The sequence below is a fragment of the Chaetura pelagica genome, unplaced genomic scaffold, assembly GCF_000747805.2.
Source record: "Chaetura pelagica isolate M959 unplaced genomic scaffold, ChaPel_1.0 scaffold64, whole genome shotgun sequence".
Lineage (NCBI taxonomy): Eukaryota > Metazoa > Chordata > Aves > Apodiformes > Apodidae > Chaetura > Chaetura pelagica.
The window spans coordinates 93,091-114,854 of record NW_009952885.1 but is presented as its reverse complement, the minus strand read 5'-3'; the positions used below and the strand labels follow the sequence as shown (position 1 = coordinate 114,854).

At 53.6% G+C, this 21,764-nt stretch overlaps 2 protein-coding genes across 2 annotated transcripts in view; one reads left to right on the top strand and one right to left on the bottom strand.

The window, feature by feature from the left end:
* The window catches only part of LOC104386785 (syntaxin-binding protein 4-like), a 32,273-nt gene extending 19,583 nt beyond the window's left edge, over positions 1–12,690 (bottom strand). Inside the window, exons 1-4 of the mRNA XM_009995449.1 lie at positions 12,619–12,690; positions 7,941–8,036; positions 7,075–7,144; positions 6,065–6,139 (exon numbers count right to left, since the gene is read on the bottom strand). Of these exons, the coding sequence (XP_009993751.1) occupies positions 6,065–6,139; positions 7,075–7,144; positions 7,941–8,036; positions 12,619–12,685 (308 nt within the window). The 5' untranslated portion in view covers positions 12,686–12,690. The remainder of the gene's footprint in view (positions 1–6,064; positions 6,140–7,074; positions 7,145–7,940; positions 8,037–12,618) is intronic.
* Positions 12,691–13,424: 734 nt separating this feature from the next.
* The window catches only part of PPL (periplakin), a 76,003-nt gene continuing 67,663 nt past the window's right edge, over positions 13,425–21,764 (top strand). Inside the window, exon 1 of the mRNA XM_009995447.1 lies at positions 13,425–13,439. Coding sequence (XP_009993749.1) covers positions 13,425–13,439 — 15 coding nt within the window. The remainder of the gene's footprint in view (positions 13,440–21,764) is intronic.

Genomic DNA, 21,764 nt, shown 5'->3' with positions numbered 1-21,764 from the left:
AGCAGAATTTTCCCCCACTTTCCAGCAAAAACCTCTGTATCTAGGTGATTCACAGTCCCTTTTCCCTGGTAATTCCAGCACTGGTGGCCTCACCCCTCCATGGCAGCACTGGCCTGACATGCTGGGAGGTAACGATTCGTTTCCAGCAGTTACCAAACCATCAGCAGCTGGGTTTTGTTTTGGGCTGGGTATTTCTGTGGTCATCTATTGTTGCATTTTCCTCAGATAATCATCCATCAGAGCACAGAACAGGTTATGAACTCGAAACAATGGCTAAAAAACACTATTAGTCAATGCAAATGCAACTAGTCTGGCAGCTCTTGTGCTCTTTAAACCCCGCTGAACAATGCGGAGCCAACCACCCAGCCAGGCTGTCAAACTCTAAGTGAGGGCACCTGTAGCTTGGCCATTCTTTGTTGTTGTTGATTAAGTTAATCCACCAAAAAAAAAAAAAAAAAAAAAAAAAAAAGGAAATACAATTGATCTCCAAGTTGCACTGGCATGGCTCTGAATGCAAAATCCCATTTGGATGTCTGGTTTTTCTTTTTCCTTGTGGTTTTTCTTTGCATTTTTATAGCTCTTTCTATTTTTTAGAGCTTTGTAGGACAGTTTTTTGTTACATAAAAGGTGGAAATCAATACCTTCTTAGTGCCTTATGTCCTTACGATCTTTTTTGAATTGTGCACAGTTCTCACATGTTTTCAAAGGAGTTGTCAAGGTGTCAGTCTGTCTATTGTAATATATCAGTGCAAGTAAAAAAAAAAAAAAAAAAAAAAGGTATTTATCATTATTTGCTCAGGAGCCTGAACAATGAGCTGCCAGCCCAGGGCTGCTCTGCCAGCCCAGGCCCAGCCCTTGGCTGCAGGGGTGATGTGACTAAATGCAACGTCACCGGCGACTGTCCCAGCTCCTGCTTTGTTGGGCAATTCCACAAGCCCTGGTTCCACCAAGGCCATAAACACATGACTGCTTTTCCCAGCAGCAAGCAGGACACTTTCTGGTGTCAATCTCCCAAGAGTTAATTTGGTGCTCTGTGCTGTATTTGAAGGAGTTTTGCGAGTGGGCAGACGATGCCCAAACATTGCCGAGTAATGGCCAGACTCCCTGAAGGAATGCCAACAGGTCTTGCTTTGCACTTGCAGACATCAAGAGACTTCAGAAAATGCCTTTAATATTTAAAATGTGACCCTTACTAAAACATTCTGAAAGGTCAGTGCCCTGCAGGACTGAAATGCCCAGATTTATTAGCAAGGACAAAATCCTGGCGTTGTGGGGCTTGGAGAAACCTGGGCTGGTGGGAGGTGTTCCTGCCCAAGCAGAGGGGTTGGAACTGGATGATCCTTAATATCCCTTCCCACCCAAACCACTCCATGAAAGTCTATTATAACAATCCCTTCATCTCTTTTTTATAAAGATCCACTGGAGGATCCCAGCAACAGAGCTGGGACCTTCAGCAGCCCCGTGCTGTGGGGTGGGATCAGGGGGTTTGCCAAGGCAGCCAGATGTGGGCTGACTTTGCTACAGATTAAGCAGCAGGGGGTCAATCTTCCCACAGAACATAGTTGGTTTATCTCATAATACCTTTTTGTTCTTGGGAGAGCAAAGGGTGAAGCCTACAGTAAAGGCTAGAGGAAAACTTCTGCTCTCCACCACAGCTGGGGGACAAAGAGGAGCCTGTGACACCAGAGGAATCAATATCTTGTCCCAAAAAAGCTAAGCCCTCAGAGGTCACATCGTGCCACTGCTGGGCTTGGCTTTTCCCTGAATGCCTGGGGAGTGGTGACATGTGCTGGTGACATCTCAGCTGCTGGGTGAATGGGTGGCCCAATGACCTGGGGACACCCAGGGCTTGCAGGAGTCAACCCCAGAACTGCCTTCCAGTTCAGCACCAAGCATTCAATCTGTCCTGCTGGCTCCTGCAGGCCTGGCAGAAAGCAGGGGTGACCTTGCCCTGGCACCAGGCTGGGCACGAGCTCCAGCCACAGCTTCTCTGCTCATCCCAGGATATTGGCTGACCTTGGTTATGGATTTGCAGGAGAACAGACAGTTTTAGAGTCATTGAATCACTGAGGCTGGAAAAGACCTCCAAGATCAAGTCCAAGCATGAACCCAACACCACCATCCAACTAAATCATGTCCTGAAGTGCCACATCCATACGTGTTTTGAGCACCTCCGGGGATGGTGACTCCACCCCTGCCCTGAGCAGCCTGGGCCAGGGCCTGACCACTCTTCCTAGTATAAATAAATTGTTCCTAATTTCCAATCTGAAGCTTCCCTGGTACAACTTGAGGCCATTTCCTCTTGTCCTGTGGGAGCAGAGCCCAACCCCCCTGGCTCCAACCTCCTCTCAGCAGCTGCAGAGCCAGCAGGTCTCCCCTCAGCTCCTTGTCTCCAGGCTGGACACCCCCAGCTCCCTCAGCTGCTCCTGCTCACACTTGTGCTCCAGCCCCTTCCCCAGCTCCCTTGCCCTTCCCTGGACACGCTCCAGCCCCTCCATGTCCTTCTTGTCCTGAGGGGCCCAGAACTGACCCCAGGATTCAAGCTTTCCTCATTGCTTCTTGCGCAAACCGTCAGTGCAAATCCCCAGTTCCCTGGGGTGGCTGAACGTCCCATGCAGAGATCTGCTGCATTTTGCATTTTATCATGCAAGGGCTAGGAGGGGCAGCACCAACAGGCTTTCTCACCACGAGAAACCTGAAAGACCAGGATGGTATCTGTGCAAGGCACAGAAACAAGGAACTATTGCAACTTTCGGGCTGAGGGTGAATAAACAACAGTTACGCGTGTGCAACAAAATCAGCCTTGTTAGCCAAAGGTGAGCACAGATGAAAATCAACTCCAACCAGCATCCAAACCCAGCGTGTCCAGCTCTAAAATGTGAGTTTTCTGCTTCCAGCCCTGGAATTACTGCTGCTCTCTGCAGCGTGTCTGATGCGACAGGCTGAAAACATGCATCTTGTACACGCCAGGGCTGAGTTCCATTAAGAGCACAGGGAGTTTGGGCCTATAATTAACTCCAGGGACAAATAATAACGTTTATGAGTCAAATTCACCCCAGGGCAACCACAACAAAATACTCTTCAGCTGAGTCATTGGGAAAATTGGCAGGCGGGTGGAATTGTCTTCCAAACCCAAAGCCATCGAGTTTCCTCCTCCAGCGCTCAGGGTTGATGAGTCACAGAAACACAGACTGGTTTGGGTTGGAAGGGACCTTAAAGAACATCTAGATCCAATCCCCTGCACAGGCAGGGACACCTCCCACCAGCCCAGGCTGCTCCAAGCCCCATCCAACCTGCCCTTCAACACTGCCAGGGATGGGGCAGCCACAGCTTCCCTGGGCAACCTGGGCCAGGCTCTCACCACCCTCAGAGTGAAGAATTTCCTCCCAGTGTTCAACCTCAATCTCCCTCTTCCACTTTTAATCCATCCCCCCTTGTCCTCTCTCTCCCTGCCCTTGTCCCAAGCCCCTCCCCAGCTTTCCTGGAGCCCCTTCAGGCACTGGAAGGTGCTCTAAGGTCTCCCTGACCACCCCAACTCTCCCAGCCTGGCATCAGAGCAGAGCTGCTCCAGCCCTGCACGTGGGTACCTGCAAATCCCTCCCCACATCATTCCGTCACCTTTCATGTCCCATGACCCCTTTGCTGGGCAGAGGGAAGACATGAGGCTGCCCTCAACTCCTGGGAGTCTCTGGGGCAGCAGCTCCCTGGGTGTCACCTCCAGAGCCAAGAGCCCCAGGGAGGTCCAAGAACACAGAGAGTCTCACTGTCTACTTGCCTACACTCAAGGACAGACTGAGAAGATAACAAGGCATCAGTACAATAAGGACAAAACTAAGGAAGGAAAAAATAAAGAAGAAAAGAAAGCAGAAAAATCCTTCTGCCACAGCCCTTAATCCTTCTTCGTGTATGAAACAGTGTGCATGGTGATTATGCAAGTGGAATCTCTGCAAATCTTAAAAAAAAATAAATAAATAAAAATTGGAGGTGATTACTGCCCCCCTTGACCACCAACCAATCCAGATTGAACAGATCACCAAGAGCAAGCGGAGGCCAAATAAGCTGGTCCCAGTTTCCTTGCCCTGGCTGGTTCCCCCGGCTGCACTGGGAGCAGCTCCTGGTCGGATCTGCAACAGATGCAGGAGGAGCTGGAGCTGCCCACAGAGCACGGGGGGGCACGTTTGAGGAAACATCTGCTGCAGTTTAAGGTATTAGGAGGCACATGGAGATGTCTGAACAGCTTGGCAGAGATCAGCCGGGGGGGAGGCAGAAAAACCTGCTCTGGGGGCTCTGGTGGAGAAATGAAGCGTTTCCCGCAGCAAAGGGAACTGCAGGAACCCATCCCACCCCCTGCAGCTGCCCCCCGGAGAGGGAACAGCACAGCAGGCCCACTTGCTCTTCCACCCCTCAGGCACACAGGGACTGCTGTGGCTCAGAGGTACCTCCTCACTGGGAGCAAAAGAGGGACAAATTCCCAATGAAGCCCTGGCGACCTGCGCGTTTCCCCAGGGCTTCCTCAGCAGCTGCTGAAGGACTTTGCAGGTATAGAATCCCAGACTAGTTTGGGTGGGAAGGGACCTTCAAGATCATCCATTCCCAACCCCCTGCATGGGCAGGGACACCTCCCAGCAGCCCAGGCTGCTCCAAGCCCCATCCAACCTGCCCTTCAACACTGCCAGGGATGGGGCAGCCACAGCTTCCCTGGGCAACCTGGGCCAGGCTCTCACCACCCTCACACCAAAGAATTCCCTCCTCATATCCTACCTCAATCTCCCCTCTGCCAGTTTTCATCCATCCCCCTTGTCCTCTCCCTCCCTGCCCTTGTCCCAAGTCCCTCCCCAGCTTTCCTGGAGCCCCTTCAGGCACTGGAAGGTGTTCTAAGGTCTCCCTGGATCCTTCTCTTCTCCAGGCTGAACACCCCAACTCTCCCAGCCTGGCTCCAGAGCAGAGCTGCTCCAGCCTCTGATCATCTCTGTGGCCTCCTCTGGGATCTGCTATAATGATTTGAGAGGTTATTTCCACTGGAAGAGCAGAGCAGAGGCAGGTGAAAGCAACATGTCATTAATAACAAATAATTCCTCTGCCAGAACATGACTGTTCCAGAATTAGTCTCATCCTGTCACTGCAGGACTCTCACTGCTCTGCTGAGGGATGAGGAACAAACCCATCATCTCTGACACTGAAGGGGCTGTGGGTACGTTGGGCAAAGAGCTCTGTGATCTTCAGGCACCCACACACCATGCAAAGTCTTGGTGCCACCAGCCTGCCCACCTGGGTGCTCTGCCTCAACCCACCTCATGCCAGTGGCTCCTGGGGCACCACAAGTTTCCAGATCTGTGTTTCTGTTCCACAGGGAGAGGGTGCTCCAGCATCCTGTGCTCCAGCACATTGCACCAGATCTCCCAGGGGATGAGAACCAAGGACCCCACTCATCCCATACCTTGATTTCCACAACCCTGCTCTTCCCCAACACCATCACTGTCCACACAGCTCAGATCCAGCCAAGAGAAAACTGAACTCTTTCCTTCTCCTGCTGAGTCCTCCAAGCCTCTCTAGGGACAGCAAGGGGAGAGGGAGAGAAGCTGCTCCAGGGATGAGCTGCTCATGCTCCTTGAGAAAAAAGGAATCCTCTGGGGGAAGAGAACCTTAACGTGTCCAACTGGAAATGAAAGGGAAGACACTGGTGTCCCTGCACCTCTTCATCCCAAGCTCTGTGCAGGACATGATGAGCAGGACACGAGGAGCTCACACCACCCAGCAGAGCTGAAGGGGCCTGTCCCACCCTACAGCTGAGGCTGCCCAGGTCCTTGCTAGGGAGGTCCCTGTGGACATGTCCTTGCTGCCAGGATGCCCCACAGACCTGGAACAGCCTGGGCTGGGGTCAGGACTGCAGCTGGGAGCCACCAGCTTGGCTCCCCTTTCCTGTTACACCTCCAGTGTCTTCCCACCGGTCAACAGTTCCCAAAGACCCTTGGCCACCTCCCCACAGGCCTGAGGAGCCCAGAGGTCAGGGCTGGTGCCCACTGGTGCCAGCACCTCCCTTCTGGGGTGAGGGGACAGCCCGTACCTGGCGTCGTCATCGCGGGCTACCAGGAGGTGCATGTGGCTGGTGGCTGATGCTGTCCTCAGGATGTCCACAGCCCTGCAGAACAAGGACCATGACACGTCAGGGCTGGCTCCACCAAGCTCACCCAGCTGGTACCAGAGCTCGTGGCAAGCTGGGCAGAGACCCATGGCCTGGGCAAACCCATCACAGCTGAGTGTCCCTTTTTTTGGCCGTGGAGCAGCCCCAATCCCTGCCCTGGGAGTGGGAATGGGTGAGGCAGCCAAGTGACAGTCCAGTTGTCCCACTTCTGCAGTAAGTTAGAAGTCTCTGATAGCAAAGCAGACCTAGAAGGTGCACCTGGTGGTGAGCAAGTACCTCCCAGCACCTCACATCCCTCGGGAAGTTTCCATGGCAGGAATGGCCACCTCTGGGCCCCAAATGCCCACATCCCCATGGGATCCAGGGCAGGGTACCAGAAGAGATGTCCCTCAGGACCTCCTGCATCATACCCAGCAGCTGTGGGGGTTCAGGAGGAGGAGAAGCTCCTTGTGCTACTCCCCAGCAAGGCAGCAGCAGGCTGGCACCATGTTTAATGGGAAAGGGGTGCCCCAAAAATGCTGGTCCCCTCTGGATCAGGTCAGGATTTCTTTGGTGGGGAGCAGAGGGGCTGGATTGCAGCTCTGGAGGGAATTCCCTGCTCAGAGCAGCAACGTGGGGCTGAGGCACCAGCTCAGCTCTTGTGCTGGGAGCTGGGGGCTGGCCAGGAGCTGCAGCAAGTGGAACCAGGAGCTGTTAAATAGAGCAGCAATTTGGGGGGAAACCTCTGGGTATTTCACAAACACAGTTTGGATTCACTGGGCTGGTTTCACAGGGAAACTTCTCCTCTGATGATTCCCCAGTTGGCACTTGGGAGCGGGGTGGCCGTGTCACAGCACAGGCCAAGCCAGGCTTGGTGCCACCAAGTAGCCTGAACCACTTCAGAATGACACCAAAGCAGCAGGAACTCAAACATTTCCATTTGGATACGGTACCTCTCGCTCGTCACCCCAATGAGGGACTCCCCATTGACCTCCAGGATCTGGTCTCCTGGCTGCAGGCGCCCTAGAAGAGAAAACTAATGGGTAGAAATTGCAGAAAATACAGCTTGAAGGGCCTGGGAGAGGTTGGGCAGCTCCTCCCTTTGCCCAAAGACAGGAGGAAAAATGTACAAGTTGTTCCAAGATGCTCGTCCAACCTGTTTTTCGAGGTGTCCACAGATGGAGTTTCTGCAGCCTCCCCCAACAACCTGGGCCAGTGTCCCAGCACTTCCTCTGCTGGAGGAAGTTACGAAAGTAAACACCCCAAAAAATGCAAGAAGGAGTTTACTTAATTCACCTTGAGGCCAGGTAGAAAACCACGAGTGGCACCTCCACCTCTGCTGGATTTATATTTCTTTATTAAGATGGAAAAACACGATGTAACAGTTGGAGAAAGAAAAACCACCCAAAGAGGAACTTTCTGGCTTCAGTTCTGAAGGGTGAAGTCCAGGGAGCCCTGCCTAATTCCTCCTTATTTGAAGATGCTCAGGATGAAATCAGTGGCCTAGAGCAGGGCTGGGTTTGCCAAGGGATCTCCAGGATCTCCTGGGAGGCAGGGGCAGGCAGTGCCCGTGGGAAGGGACAGCAAAGGAAAGCTCTTTGTGGGACAGAGATGGGTCTTGCTTGAAAGACACAAAGCAACCACATTGATGCAGCAGAAGCCAAGGCAAGGCTGCTGGTGGGTGTCACCATGATTATCACAGCCAAAAACTAAGCCCCACTGCTGGAAAAGCTGGAAAGAAGCACCCGGAGTGACTAACACAATATATACAATAAATACACTGGATTTTGGGAGGGGTTTTCAGCCCCATTTCACTCACCATCTGCATAAGCAACACCCCCTGGAAGGATCCTCTTCACATAAACTCCATATTCTTCTCCAGTGAGTTCCTTGATGCCACCAATTACTTTTATACCTGGAGGAAAAGAGGTGCCCATGACACAAAGGCAGAAGCACAGCAGTGTCCACAGGCTGCTGAGGGATCCAGCCCCAGGTTCAGCTCCCACCACCATCTGACACTCCTGTTAAAAACCATCTGTGGAAACCCCCATTGTCCCAACCCTGGAGGTGTTCCAGGCCAGGTTGGATGGGGCTTGGAGCAGAAGATGTCCCTGCCCGTGACAGGGGGTTGGAACTAGATGGTCTTTAAGGTCCCTTCCAACCCATTCCATGAGTGTGATGATCCCCTGCACAAGCAGCAGCAGAGGCAACAGGATGTGGCCACTGACACAGTGCAAAGGCTACAGGCATCTGATGGCATCTCAGAACAACAGCTGTTGTTCTCCCCAGCTCCCAGCTCATCACTGATGGAAAGGGATCTGACTATGCTGTGGATGCCTCAGCCTGTGTCCAATGAGACCTGCAGAGGAGCCATTACTGGCCACCCCAGGAGACCCCTTTCAGATGCAACATCTGGACAATCCCTGGGCTCATTCCAGCAGTCAGAGCATCCCACCTGCCTGCAAAGCTCCAGCAGCATCTCCACCACAGCTGCTGAAGCTGCCACCAAGGCCAGAGCTGCACATCAGGAGCAGCATCAGTGGCTGGGGCTGGGAGGAGCAGCCCAGAGCTGCAGGGTGCAGAGGTGACCTTGGGGTGCAGCTCCCAGCCCCCCTGCAGCAGCACCTTGGCAAAGGGCTCTGAGGCTGCACAGCCTTGGGACCTGTCCCTGCTGCCATGCACAACCCAGCTGGCAGGAAAAGGCCCCAGAAACTTCTTTGACCAGGACTCATTAAATCCTGCTGGGAAGATCCAGACTGTGGGCAGAAGGATTAAAAAGCCTGACATTAATTAACAAATCTCTCCCCAGAGCTGCTGGTCAGGCATTTTGCTGCTCTGGAGAGGAGGGCACGTGGAGGGCAGGTGGCAGGGCAGAGAGGACACTGCTGGTGAGAACCCAGCTCCAGCCCCAGGGCCACCAGCTGCTCCCAGCATGGCTGGGGGTGCACCAAGGGACCCCCCACCAGGGGAGCTGAGCACAGGCTCTGCCCCAAAACACCAGACCCCTTTCTGAAACCAGCAGGAGGAAAGAGGAGTGGACCCTGGATTGGGACCTACAAATGGCCTACAAGAAAGCTCCAGAGGGACTTTGGGCAAGGGCAGGAGTAATAGGAGAAGGGGGGAAGAGCTTTAAGCTAGAAGAGGAAGATTTAGGTGAGACATTAGGAAGAAATTGTTTATAATGAGGGTGGTGAAATGCTGGAACAGGTTTCCCAGGGAAGCTGTGGCTGTCCCATCCCTGGAAGTGTTGAAGGGCAGGTTGGATGGGGCTTGGAGCAGCCTGGGCTGGTGGGAGGTGTCCCTGCCCATGCAGGGGAGTTGGATCTAGATGATCTTGAAGGTCCTTCCAACCCAAACCAGTCTGGGATTCTAGGGGGTTCCTGCAGAAGGAGGGTCCCATCGGTTTCCCAGGACAAGGAGGACACTGCAAGTCCAGCTTAAACCAAGGTGATGATTCAAGAAGTCATTCTCCAACTTTCTTCTCAGCAGAACATGAGGCAACGAGGACCATGAAGCCCACTAGAGGCTCAGCTCTAGCATCCCCCAGCAGCCCAGTGGGCCCTGCCTGCCACAGGCTCCTCCGCTGAGGTATCAAACCCATAATGACTCATTTCCCTTTTGTGACCACAAATCAATTGTAATAATGGCTTAATGTAGCTGAAGGATCTCCAAATCCTCCCTGATCCCCCACCATGTCAGGAGAAAATCCGATCTCGTTATTAAAATCGGTGATTACTCCCAGCATCGCTCCAGACCCTCCAACTGGGATGGGGGAGGAGCTAAAAAACCCAACCAAACCCTGACTTTTAACTCCCTGGTTGGCAAACCAGTTGGGGGCTGCCAGGATCTGCCCACCCCCACATCTCCTTGCCATGGAGGTACCTCTCCTACCCCTCAAGAGATGCACCGGGGGGTCCTCACTGGGGTGGGGAGGAGAAGAAGGTGGAGGAGGAGAAAGAGGAGAAGGAAGAAGAAAAGGAGAAAGAGGACTAGGACTGATTGCAGCAAATCCAAGATCATGGTGGCAACATTCCTGGGAGTCTTTGTGTTTTATACACACTTTCTTCAATCAAATTCCTCCCTGGGACCTGGTGTGGGTAAATAACTGCTCTTTAATTATCACAGCATCAAAGGTCCCACTATAATGCTTATTAAGTGACACTTAGGGGCAGATAATCCAGCCTATTTTGGACCCCTCCATTTAATCTTTCCTTTCTGGCAAAGGTCCTGGAGTCGATGCCCACATCCCCAGCATTTTTCCTTCTGCAGAATGAATGTTTATGGAAAAATCTCCAGATGGACACCCAGGTTGGACAGGCCAAGTCAGCCTCTTCTTTAGGTCCTTAATGCTCCCTTTAAAGTTCCTCAAGGCCTTTGAGCTTCTCCAGTCCATCTAATCCCACTCCTCCTCATGCCAACGTCGCAGTTCTCAACTTCTCAGGCTATAATCTCACTCCTTGGCCCACAGGTCAAGGGGTGTCCTGGCTAATCTGGTTGTTGAGCCCAACTCTAATCATCTCCGGTGCATCCTGACCCTGGTGGCCACCGCGTCGCGCTCCCGGCACAGAGAGAACCCTCCCACTTTGTGCCTAAGCTTGCAATGTTCAATTACTTTTCCCTTAATCCCCCTGTTGATCTGGAGGCCCTGGCCAGCTTTTTTTTTTTTTCCTAGCTGGAGGAAGGGACAGATTGGAGGTGAATCACTTGCTGCCCTGTCCTGGAGAAGATGAAGGTCAAGATAATGGGATCTCCGTGTTTCTGAGAAATGCTCCTTAATCAGCACTTCCCTTTGATGGCTGCTCTTTAATGCAAAGTTCAGGGTTTAAGGAGCTGCCAGGTAACCCCTTTGAACTTCTGCTGAGGTTCACATGTAGGTTTCCACCTAAAGCCACAGAGCAACAGACCTGGGGCCAAACGCTGACCTGCCACGCCGGCACCGAGCGGGCTGATGCTGCTGAGGAAACTGCTGGGATAACACCTACACCTGAACATGAAACCCAAGGAGGCACCTTTTTCTTCCCCAAAGCACCCCATGTTCTGAGCAGCTACACCTGCGACAGACACAGGGCTCTGTCCTCAGCAGAGAGGGAGGATTTCTGGCTGACAATCACTGGTCTTGGATGTTTCAAGCCTCTCAAGAGAGGATGAAGCAACCTGGTGGTGGCATTAGAAACCCCACATGGTTATACCTCCATGGAGCACATCACAAGACCCTGAAGAGGGTCTGCAAGAGCCTGTGAAGACCTACTGGCCACAGACTGGGAGAAAGGAGGAGAACTGGGACCCAGCAACATGGCTATTGGTGGGCTGCAACATATGTGCTCGTCCAGAGGTTGGCAACCTCTGGAAGAGGAGTTCCCAGCCAGGCTTTTCTGGGTCTCCTCCTTTAATGAGCTAATCTAACCCAACAGCTCAAATCCCATCAACTCAACCAAATCCACCTCTGGAGATTAAAACATATTCACCAAGCAAAGACATTTTTCTCTGAGCTCCCATGAGCCTCATGAACAGAAGACCAGGGGAAGAGTCAGCACAGCAGAAAACCCCAATGCCCAAGAGCTGAAAACATCCAAGAATGAGTCTGTAATTATCCTCAGGTCTCAGGAGATCTGATCTTGTTTCTCTGGTGTGCTGGATTTCTCAGGAGGGGTCCCCAGATGGTCACCCAGGGACCTCACTGAGGGGCCCATAGCTGCTCTGTGGGATGTTGGGCTGTGCTGACAATTACAAATCGTGAAGGAGGTTTTGTTGTGGTGGACCCTGAGAAATCCTGGTGCAGAACTGCAATGTTATATAGGCTCTGTGAAAGGGCACCAATGTTTATGCCACGGGGCACAGAGAGGTCAGCTGAGATGCTCTGCTGGATCCTTTTTGGCTGAGTTGCCTGAACCTGTGACTATTTCTCACGTTTTGATGGAGATGAGCATCTCTTTTTCCTTCTCTTCCACCCTTTGATGTTGAGAGCACCAGGAAGGGCATCTGACTCGCCTGCTGCTCAGACTCTTACCCCTGGGCCAGACTTTCCCAAAACAACCCACACAGCCCATCCCCAGGAGAGCAGCAACGCCCTGTGTCACCCATCAGGGTGGCTTCCCAGGACACCCTGCCCGTGGCAGGGCAGGCAGCTGGGAAAGGCTTGGCATTGCATTATGTTATTAATCGTTACAATATATATTGAATTAATTCAGAAAATTCTGGAAAAAAAAGAAAAACAAAGGTCTTTTTCTCCCCCTGCACCCTCTGCCCAGGGGAGGGGCTCTGGCCACGGGTGCTCTCAGCCCTGCAGCTGCTCCCCAGCCACGGGGAATTCACGGAGACTTTGATTTGAACCTCCCAGCTCCAAAAGGTGCTGCTGTGGCTGCTTCTCCCGGGCAGGCACAGGAATCAGTGACATATCAGATGTCACCCAGAGAGGCCCACCACCACCCCCATGCCAGGAGGGATGGTGGAGATGCCCCAGCCCACCCCAGGGAGCCTGGCAGGGGCTCAGTGCTCACCCAGCCCGTTGGCACAGTCGTAGAAGTCGAAGGAATGAGCGGTTCGGTCCATCCCGTACGGTCCCATGAGCGTCCTGGGAGAGAGGAGAGAAGCATCCTTCTTTCATGGGCTCAAAAAAAGGAGGTGCCCACCCAACATGCACACCAGCACATCCATCCCACCACCCCCCATGCCCACCAAAGGGTGTAGACACAGAGGTTGAGGGACACAGCCCTGCACTGGCAGAGATCAACCCCCTCCACCCTCCCCCTGAAGTTTGTACAGATAAATGAGAGAATATGTGCAGGGTTGGACATCATCCTCCCCACCCAGCAAATCTGATGGACCTGTCTGTGCTTCATTACCCCAGATTAACGAGGCTGGACAGCTGTCCAGCTCCCGGGAAATGAGATCAGAGCTCCAACCAGTGTTCCCAGAATAAACCCATTTCACAAGTGCAGGCAGCCTGTGATGAAGGCAACCAGGCATGGTCTGCACCCTGGGGTCTGGAAGGCAGGATGAGTCTCCATCCCTTGGGTAGGGGGTGTGGAAAAGGGGGACACAAGGTCTGCCAAGCTGCTCCAGGTCCCCACTTGCCAGATGGAGGGTGGGAGCTTCTTCTCACAAGTTAGAGCAGGTGGAAGAGAATCGTACACCTGAGTTTCCCCTCTGCCAAGTAACTCACCCAACTGCCCCAACATCTCCCTGTAAACACCTTCTGCCAAGGTGGGTGTCCCAAATGGCACTGAAAATGCCTGGCTGCCTAGCTGGGCACCCTGGACTCCAGACCTGGGACCACTGGGCACTTCTCCTCCTTGGGTGGCCCATGGTGGTCACCCTGGTAAGGATGGGTGGCCACAAGGATGGGTGGACCTTGATGTGAGAAACCCAGATCCAGGTGGGAAACCAGAGCTGAGGAGCTCCCCAAACACTCCACTTCCCAGGATTTAAGGTGCAAGAGAAAAGGAGTTTCCAAATCAATATCGGATCCCAAATCCAGATGCAGCTGAGGAGGGACAACACGGTGGGGCACAACGGGCTCCTCCAAGTCCAGCAAGACACAGGGGAGGTAGGAATCTCAGGGACTTCACTTTGAAGGCACCCAAAATACCTCCCAAAATATCAAGCTGCAACACCCATCTCCAAGATTTGGACTGGAAGCTTTTCCTCCTCGTTACAAACAATCCCCCTTGACATTCTGGTGATATTTCAGGTATAGAGGAGCCCGAGCAAACAACTGGCCACATCTGGCTGTTGGAAAATGAAGCCTGAAGATGTCCCAGGAAGCCAGAGCAGCCCAGTTCAATTTACCACCCAGGATTTTCAGAGTATTTGGAGTAAATCAGCACGGAAACTCCACCGCGAGGCAACAGAAATAGCTGAAACTGGGCTGAAATGCGACATAAGGAGGGAGATTTGGGGGAAGCAGATCCCTGCTTGATACGATCAACCTTTATCCCCGACGCCACGCACGGAACAGGGGAGCAGGAGCCAGCTTTGCTAACCCCAGGGAGCAAGAGACCCAACCCCAGGGAGCAAGAAACCCAACCCCAGGGAGCAAGAGACCCAACCCCAGCATCTAGTTCTGGTGTCCTTGGCTTCTTCCGCTGCTCCCGCTGCATCCCCACCACCCCAGTCCAGGAGGTGCCACAGCAGGTGACACTTGGCTTGAGGCAACCACTGGGACCCCCCCAAAAGGGTTGTCCTGGTGCCTCCATCCCCTGTCCTGCTTTGGGGGGGGTTACCTGCTGATGATGATGGCTCCCTTGTAAAGGATGGAGACAGTGGGCATCTTGGTAGCAGCAGCAGCCCAGCCCGGCCGGGCACCGGCCACTCTGATTTGGCAAGAATTTGTTAAAATGATGAAGGGGGGGGATAAAAAAAAAAAAGGAGGAAAAAAAAAAAAAGGGGGAGGTCGGAGGAGGTCACGTGGTGTCCCCGGATGCGTGTTAATTCCACCCAATGTTAACACAGATGGGCTCAAAACGTCTCCAACTCTAGATTAAAGCTTACGCAAGCCAAAGGCAACACGGAGCCTGGCAAGAGCCTCCCCAGCAGGGAGGGAGAGGAGGAGGGAGGGGAAGAGGGAAGGAGGGGGCTCCACCAGCCCCCACCCTCCTCTCGGGATGTCCAGTTCCTCCTTAGCACAACAGAGTGATTTCTTTGGATGGATCCCATAGGATGCCTTTGGAAACAGCCCCTTCCAGGGGTGGCTCAGTGCAGGGCATCCCTGCTCGCCAGCCCTGAAGGCTTCAAACCCATGGGAAAGCTTTGGGGGCAACAAGAGACTGTAGCACTTCAGGGCTTGAGTTTGGGGGTTGTGTTTTTTTGGTTTGGAGGTTGTGGTTTTTTGTATTTGGTTTCTTTCAGCACCCTTTCCAGCCCAGGGCTTTTCATCCCAAATGCAGGCAAATCAAAGAAGTGTCATTTGCCTTCAAACAGCTTCTTCCACCCCCATCTCACCACCCATCACCCAGCCAGGGAAGCAACTTGACCCTCATTTTGTGGGATGTGGGGATGAAATGAGGTTATCAGAGGTTGGGAAGCAAGCAGGGACACAGCTGGGAGAAGCCACCTCAGATCTTGGCAGGAGAAGGGCTCTGATCTTCATGGAATCACATAATAGAGTCATAGAATGGTTTGGGTTGGAAAGGACTTTAAAGATCACCAAGTCCCAGCCCCTGCATGGGCAGGGCCACCTCCCACCAGCCCAGGTTGCTCCAAGCCCCATCCAACCTGCCCTTCAACACTGCCAGGGATGGGGCAGCCACAGCTTCCCTGGGCAACCTGGGCCAGGCTCTCACCACCCTCACACCAAAGAATTCCCTCCTCATGTCCAACCTCAATCTCCCCTCTGCCAGTTTTAATCCATCCCCCCTTGTCCTCTCCCTCCCTGCCCTTGTCCCAAGCCCCTCCCCAGCTTTCCTGGAGCCTCTTCAGGCACTGGAAGGTGCTCTAAGGCCTCCCTGGAGCCTTCTCTTCTCCAGGCTGAACTCCCCAACTCTCCCAGCCTGGCTCCAGAGCTGCTCCAGCCTCTGATCATCTCTGTGACCCTTCCACAGTTTCCACACTCAGCATTAAGCATTAAGGTTTTGTCTGGAGCTTGTCCGCCCAAAATTTTTGAAACCAAATCCTTCAGCAGCCCAACCATGGGCCCACCAACCAACTGCTGCCACGGGCTGGAGCAACATCCCACTTGTGAAGCAGCAAAACCACATCTACCTGCCAGGTGGTGAAGTCAATGAAAACCAACTCAAAGTGGCCCCTAAGAAGGAGGAGCAGGGCTCAGCTTCTGAGTTCATCTCCTAAGCCCCAGGTCCTCAACTCCATCCTCTGAAACAGAGTGACCTTGGCAAAAGCATCAGATCCTCCTGCCAATTCACACTTGTCTGCTTGAGAGAAAGGTTTGACAAAAGAGCTTCAGAATTCCAAGTGTTTTCAAACCCAGGCTCATCTTAGGGAAGGATTTAAAAACCACCTCTCCCAGTCCCACTCAGTATAACTAGTGCTGAAGGCAAACATCCCACTGGGAAAGGGGATCACCACATGCTTTTCCCTGAGCTGGGACTTAGCTGAGCAGCTCAGAGTAAATCCAGCTGGAAACCCAGACTTGTCACCCCAGGGAACTGCCAACGAGACTTGACATCTTTAAATAAATGGATATAAATAAACAGAAGGAACATGAGTTAAGCCCAAACTAACACCACAGGGCTGGCCAGTGTGTGAACATGTGGTTGACTGATGTGTCCACCTTCTAGATGACTGGTAGAAAAATCAGGTTTTGTGAAGCTGGGATTTTTTTCTGGTGTGAAAAAAAAAGTTATTTTGGGCTTGAAAAAAGATTTTCAATCTGAAAAGTGGAGTGAAAAAAACCTAACAGTGAGTTTTTCTAGGGTGTAAAAGCAGGGTTGGGTGGAGCTGTGAGTAGAATCAGTCTTTGAGCAGGACCACAAGGACAAAAACACACAGTGACAGCAAAATATGTGGGGACAAACCTTCTAGCAGGGCCTGTAGCAGCAGGACAAGGGGTGATGATTTTCAACTGGGAGAGGGGAGATTTAGGTGACACATGAGGAGGAAATTCTTTGGTGTGAGGGTGGTGAGAGCCTGGCCCAGGTTGCCCAGGGAAGCTGTGGCTGCCCCATCCCTGGCAGTGTTGAAGGGCAGGTTGGATGGGGCTTGGAGCAGCCTGGGCTGGTGGGAGGTGTCCCTGCCCATGCAGGGGGGTGGATCTAGATCATTTTTAAGATCCTTTCCAACCCAAACCAGTCTGGGATTCTATGGTAGCACATCAGGCACATTTTCAACACATTTTCCCAAGAGATTAGGAAGGGGGAAGTGAAGGAAAGAGGACCCAGGAGCTCTGGGGAGCAGCACAGCCAGGGAGCAGGTGACACATCTTTTCATGCAACTTATCCTTCAGCACTGCCTGATGGCCAGGAGACCTGGCAGGCTGGTGCAGCCCAAGCCACAGCTCCTTTGGCAGATGGAAAAGCCATCTTGCCTGAAAGCAGAGCTTCAGAAACCTCCCTAGCACTTCAAAGGAGGTATCTGCCTGCTGGTGGGACAGTGGCACCACGTCCCCAGGAGAACAGGACCTGCCTACATCCCTGTGCCAGAGCTCTTTGCCCCAGGACACCTCTGGACTTCCAGGCTTTGCAGTGATCAGCCCCTGGCCCATAAGGGTGTTTTAAGTCCTTGTGAAGGTCTGCAGGCTCCACAGGAAGGATGTTCTCTCCTGCTTCTCTCCTCCCCTGGCTTTTCCTGGCAGCACACTGTGGATTTGGACTTTTCTCAATATAATGACACCACCCTCCCCCCCACCAGCAGAGTCCCCAGGGCTCCCTCCCCCTCAGCACCCAGGGCAGGACATTCTGGCCTTCTTTAAAAGGCACCATTAGGATCAGAGACATCAAGGAACCATTTAGGTCAGAATGCAACCAAATGGATGAGTTTCTCTCCTAGCCAGCAGAAGGTAACAAGCAGAAGCAATTCACTCCTGTGTTACTGTCCACCTTCCCTTCACCTGCTGCTCAAGGAACCCTCTGGGAAAGCCCCTTTTAGCCTGTCCATGGATAAAAGGCTCTTCTGCATGTCTTGGTCTGTCTCCTGCCTCCTTTGAGGTCTGGCTCCTGCTGTGCCTGTGCCCAACTTGGGGCAGCCTTCTTTGGGTACCTCAGCCCCAAACCCCCCACCCTGCACACTGGGACTTATCCTCTTCCCAAGACACTCAGGCCAGGACTGAATCCTGGCTCCAGACAGGATCCTGAGCTTGGCAGAGCCATGGCACACGGATGCCAGGTTGGGGACAGGCAGGTGGTGGTGACAGCAGAGTCACCAAGCCCACAGGGAGCTTCTGTGCACGGCTTGGCAGAGGAAGAGGGTCTGAGCAGGTTTGTGTGCTTGAGAATTAGATGTGGGAAGAGGTCCTACAGGGGGGGCGGTGGCTGTCTGAGGGCTTCCAGCTCCAGAAAGTGGCAATAAAAAGTTCTGAGGTGGGAAGGTGCAGCATCATGGTCCCTGCCCATGTCCCAGCAAAGTTGGGTGGGAGCCAAGGGTGGCTCAGGCAGCATCAAACACTTGCTTAACAACAACCCAGTATTTGTTTCCCAACAGAACAAAATTAGCACAGGCTAAAGAGGCATTTCCACCTGATTAGAAAGCAGAAAATGCAATGGTGTTGCTCCCAGGATCAGCTACAAAGCAGTGATAATAAACCAAGCACATGGAACCAGCTGCTGGGGAGCAGCCACACGTGCTGTCACAGCCCTGCCCGTGGGGTTTGCCAAGTGTTTTCATGGAGCCACCTCCAACGAGTTCCTGGGACGTTCACAGACAAGTCTGGACAGAAGAGGGAACACACAGAACCACTCTGCTGAAATTGCTGGTGGGGGGGGGAAGCAGGCAGATCCCATGGGGAGCACCCAGGGACCAGCAGCTCCAGCACCCACTGTGATGGGACCTGCCCTGGGCAGCTCCTCAGCCCCCCACCCACCCATGGGCAGAGGGGTGGGGGCAGATGGAGCAGTGCTGCTGGGGGGGACACCACTCCCCCAGGCTCAGGGGGCTGCCTCTTCACAGTGACACCACTCATGGAGAAAACTTGTCCCCTCAAGCCCAGCTGGCAGAGGTCACACATCAGTGTCTCCACTCCTTCCAGGCATTTTTCTCCTTGGAGACCTTGGTGCTCCTTCATCCCCTTCCTCTGAGGCAAAGAAGGGGATCCCAGGGGACCAGAAGGGATGTCCAGGGGAAGCTACTGCTTCCCACCACCCCCTGCATGGTTGCACATCCCCTCCTCCCCAAGGCAGCCAGCACTGGCCATTGTCACCCAGCTCATCTCTGCAGTGTCCCCTCCTTGCAAAGGGGCCACAGCAGCTCTGCTCCATCCTCACAACCAACCCCAGACCCAGCTCTGTCCCCTGCAACCAAGCACAGGTCTCCTCTGCCCACAGAGGTCAGAAGGTGCCTCCTGGGGAGCATTTTATCTCCCCACCCCTTGTGGTGTTGGGTGACTGGTCAGTCCCACTTGCTTGTTAGTCTAAAGACAGAGAGAGGGGGAGGTTTTAAAGCCAGGACAGTTTTCCAGCACTTACTCCCTCCATCCTGGGCTGGATGCAGCTCCTCACCCTTCAAGGAGGAAGAACTCCTTCTCCCAGTGCATTTGCCCCACAAACCACCACAACCTGGACACCAAAGCCATGGGCAGATGGAGATGCCACCTCTCACTGCTGGCCAGGCTTTTCTGTTCTTTGAGACCTTTTAACACCTTCCTCTAAACTTCATTCCATTTTCCAATGTCCTTCTCAGCCAGTGGACTCATCCCAAGGAGCCTTTGCTGTCTAAAGTCAGGTCTTCTCTGCCCATCACCTACACCCTGGTGGGGACAGGGGCTTCAGGAGGCAGCTGAAGCCCCCCCCAGAAAGTTGTGCATCAAGTCAATTGAGGTGGAACATTTTCTGGAGGTGCTTCTTGCCCTGGTGGAGCTGGTCTCAGGGGCAGTTTGGGCTTGGAGGGGGGTTATGAGTGTTCCCCCCAAGGACAGACTCCTCCATCCACATTCAGCTCTTCCTATGCTGCTCAAAAGGGCTTTAAACGAGGAAAAAGGCAAAAGGGCCTTTCCTAATTACTATAGAATGGGCTAATTAAAAGAGAGGCAGTTTCAGGTAGAAGAAAGATCAGGCCTGGTCTGCCAGAGGGTTCTGGGGAAAGTGTTTGTGGCAGAGCCCCACACCCAGCTAAGTGTCCCTCAACATCTGCCCCAGCCCAGACCTCCCACGTACCCTCCTGAGAACAGAATTAATGCAATTAAACACAATCCCAGGGGAAAAGCTCCAAAGAGCTCATTTCATTTTCACCCCAGCAGGGCCGAGGTGGCATCTCATGTGGGGAGAAGCCTTCCTCCCTCCTCCTCCTCATCCCATGGGGTGGGGGATCTGCTGCTCTGCCTGGGGGCTCAGGCTGCAGCCCTGGTTTGGGCATCAGCTCCTGTGAAGGGTTAACAGGATTATAAACCTGCCTCTAAATCCTCCAGGCAGGGGGATTGGGTTGTTATCAACTTATTAACAGGGGACAGGTGCTGCTGGGGGCTGGGGGCCCTGTCCTGCCACCCAGAGCCACCCACCTGGCCTGGGGGGAGCAACAAAGCAATCCAGGACAGTTTTCCAGCACTTACTCCCTCCATCCTGGGCTGGATGCAGCTCCTCACCCTTCAAGGAGGAAGAACTCCTTCTCCCAGTGCATTTGCCCCACAAACCACCACAACCTGGACACCAAAGCCATGGGCAGATGGAGATGCCACCTCTCACTGCTGGCCAGGCTTTTCTGTTCTTTGAGACCTTTTAACACCTTCCTCTAAACTTCATTCCATTTTCCAATGTCCTTCTCAGCCAGTGGACTCATCCCAAGGAGCCTTTGCTGTCTAAAGTCAGGTCTTCTCTGCCCATCACCTACACCCTGGTGGGGACAGGGGCTTCAGGAGGCAGCTGAAGCCCCCCCCAGAAAGTTGTGCATCAAGTCAATTGAGGTGGAACATTTTCTGGAGGTGCTTCTTGCCCTGGTGGAGCTGGTCTCAGGGGCAGTTTGGGCTTGGAGGGGGGTTATGAGTGTTCCCCCCAAGGACAGACTCCTCCATCCACATTCAGCTCTTCCTATGCTGCTCAAAAGGGCTTTAAACGAGGAAAAAGGCAAAAGGGCCTTTCCTAATTACTATAGAATGGGCTAATTAAAAGAGAGGCAGTTTCAGGTAGAAGAAAGATCAGGCCTGGTCTGCCAGAGGGTTCTGGGGAAAGTGTTTGTGGCAGAGCCCCACACCCAGCTAAGTGTCCCTCAACATCTGCCCCAGCCCAGACCTCCCACGTACCCTCCTGAGAACAGAATTAATGCAATTAAACACAATCCCAGGGGAAAAGCTCCAAAGAGCTCATTTCATTTTCACCCCAGCAGGGCCGAGGTGGCATCTCACGTGGGGAGAAGCCTTCCTCCCTCCTCCTCCTCATCCCATGGGGTGGGGGATCTGCTGCTCTGCCTGGGGGCTCAGGCTGCAGCCCTGGTTTGGGCATCAGCTCCTGTGAAGGGTTAACAGGATTATAAACCTGCCTCTAAATCCTCCAGGCAGGGGGATTGGGTTGTTATCAACTTATTAACAGGGGACAGGTGCTGCTGGGGGCTGGGGGCCCTGTCCTGCCACCCAGAGCCACCCACCTGGCCTGGGGGGAGCAACAAAGCAATTCAATTCCCCGATGAGGGAAGATGCAAGGAGGGAGGCAGGGAACTCACCCGTGGGAACCCAGGGATGGGGGGAAAGGAGGGGAGGGAAATGACGGGGTACGGGAAGATGGGACAATTGGGAAAGGTTTCAGGATGTGCCACCGAGCTGGGAGCGTGACAGAGCCAACCCCCCGCGTGCAAAGCCAGTCCCGGGTACGAGCCGTAATCACGGCAGCACAAATAATCCAAAGAGGATTGGGGGGAGCACGGAGCTGCTCCTGCCCCCCGAGGTGTGCGCGGCTGGTCCTGCCCCCAGCCCGGGCCACCTCCAGGGCTGTTTTATTCCTCTCCCACCCCGGCTCTAGCAAAGCTCCGGTACAAAAGCCACCACCCCAGAACCCCCGCAGCCCCTGTGGCCGCTCCCCGGGGGTCCCGGCGGGGTCACCACGAGGGGCTG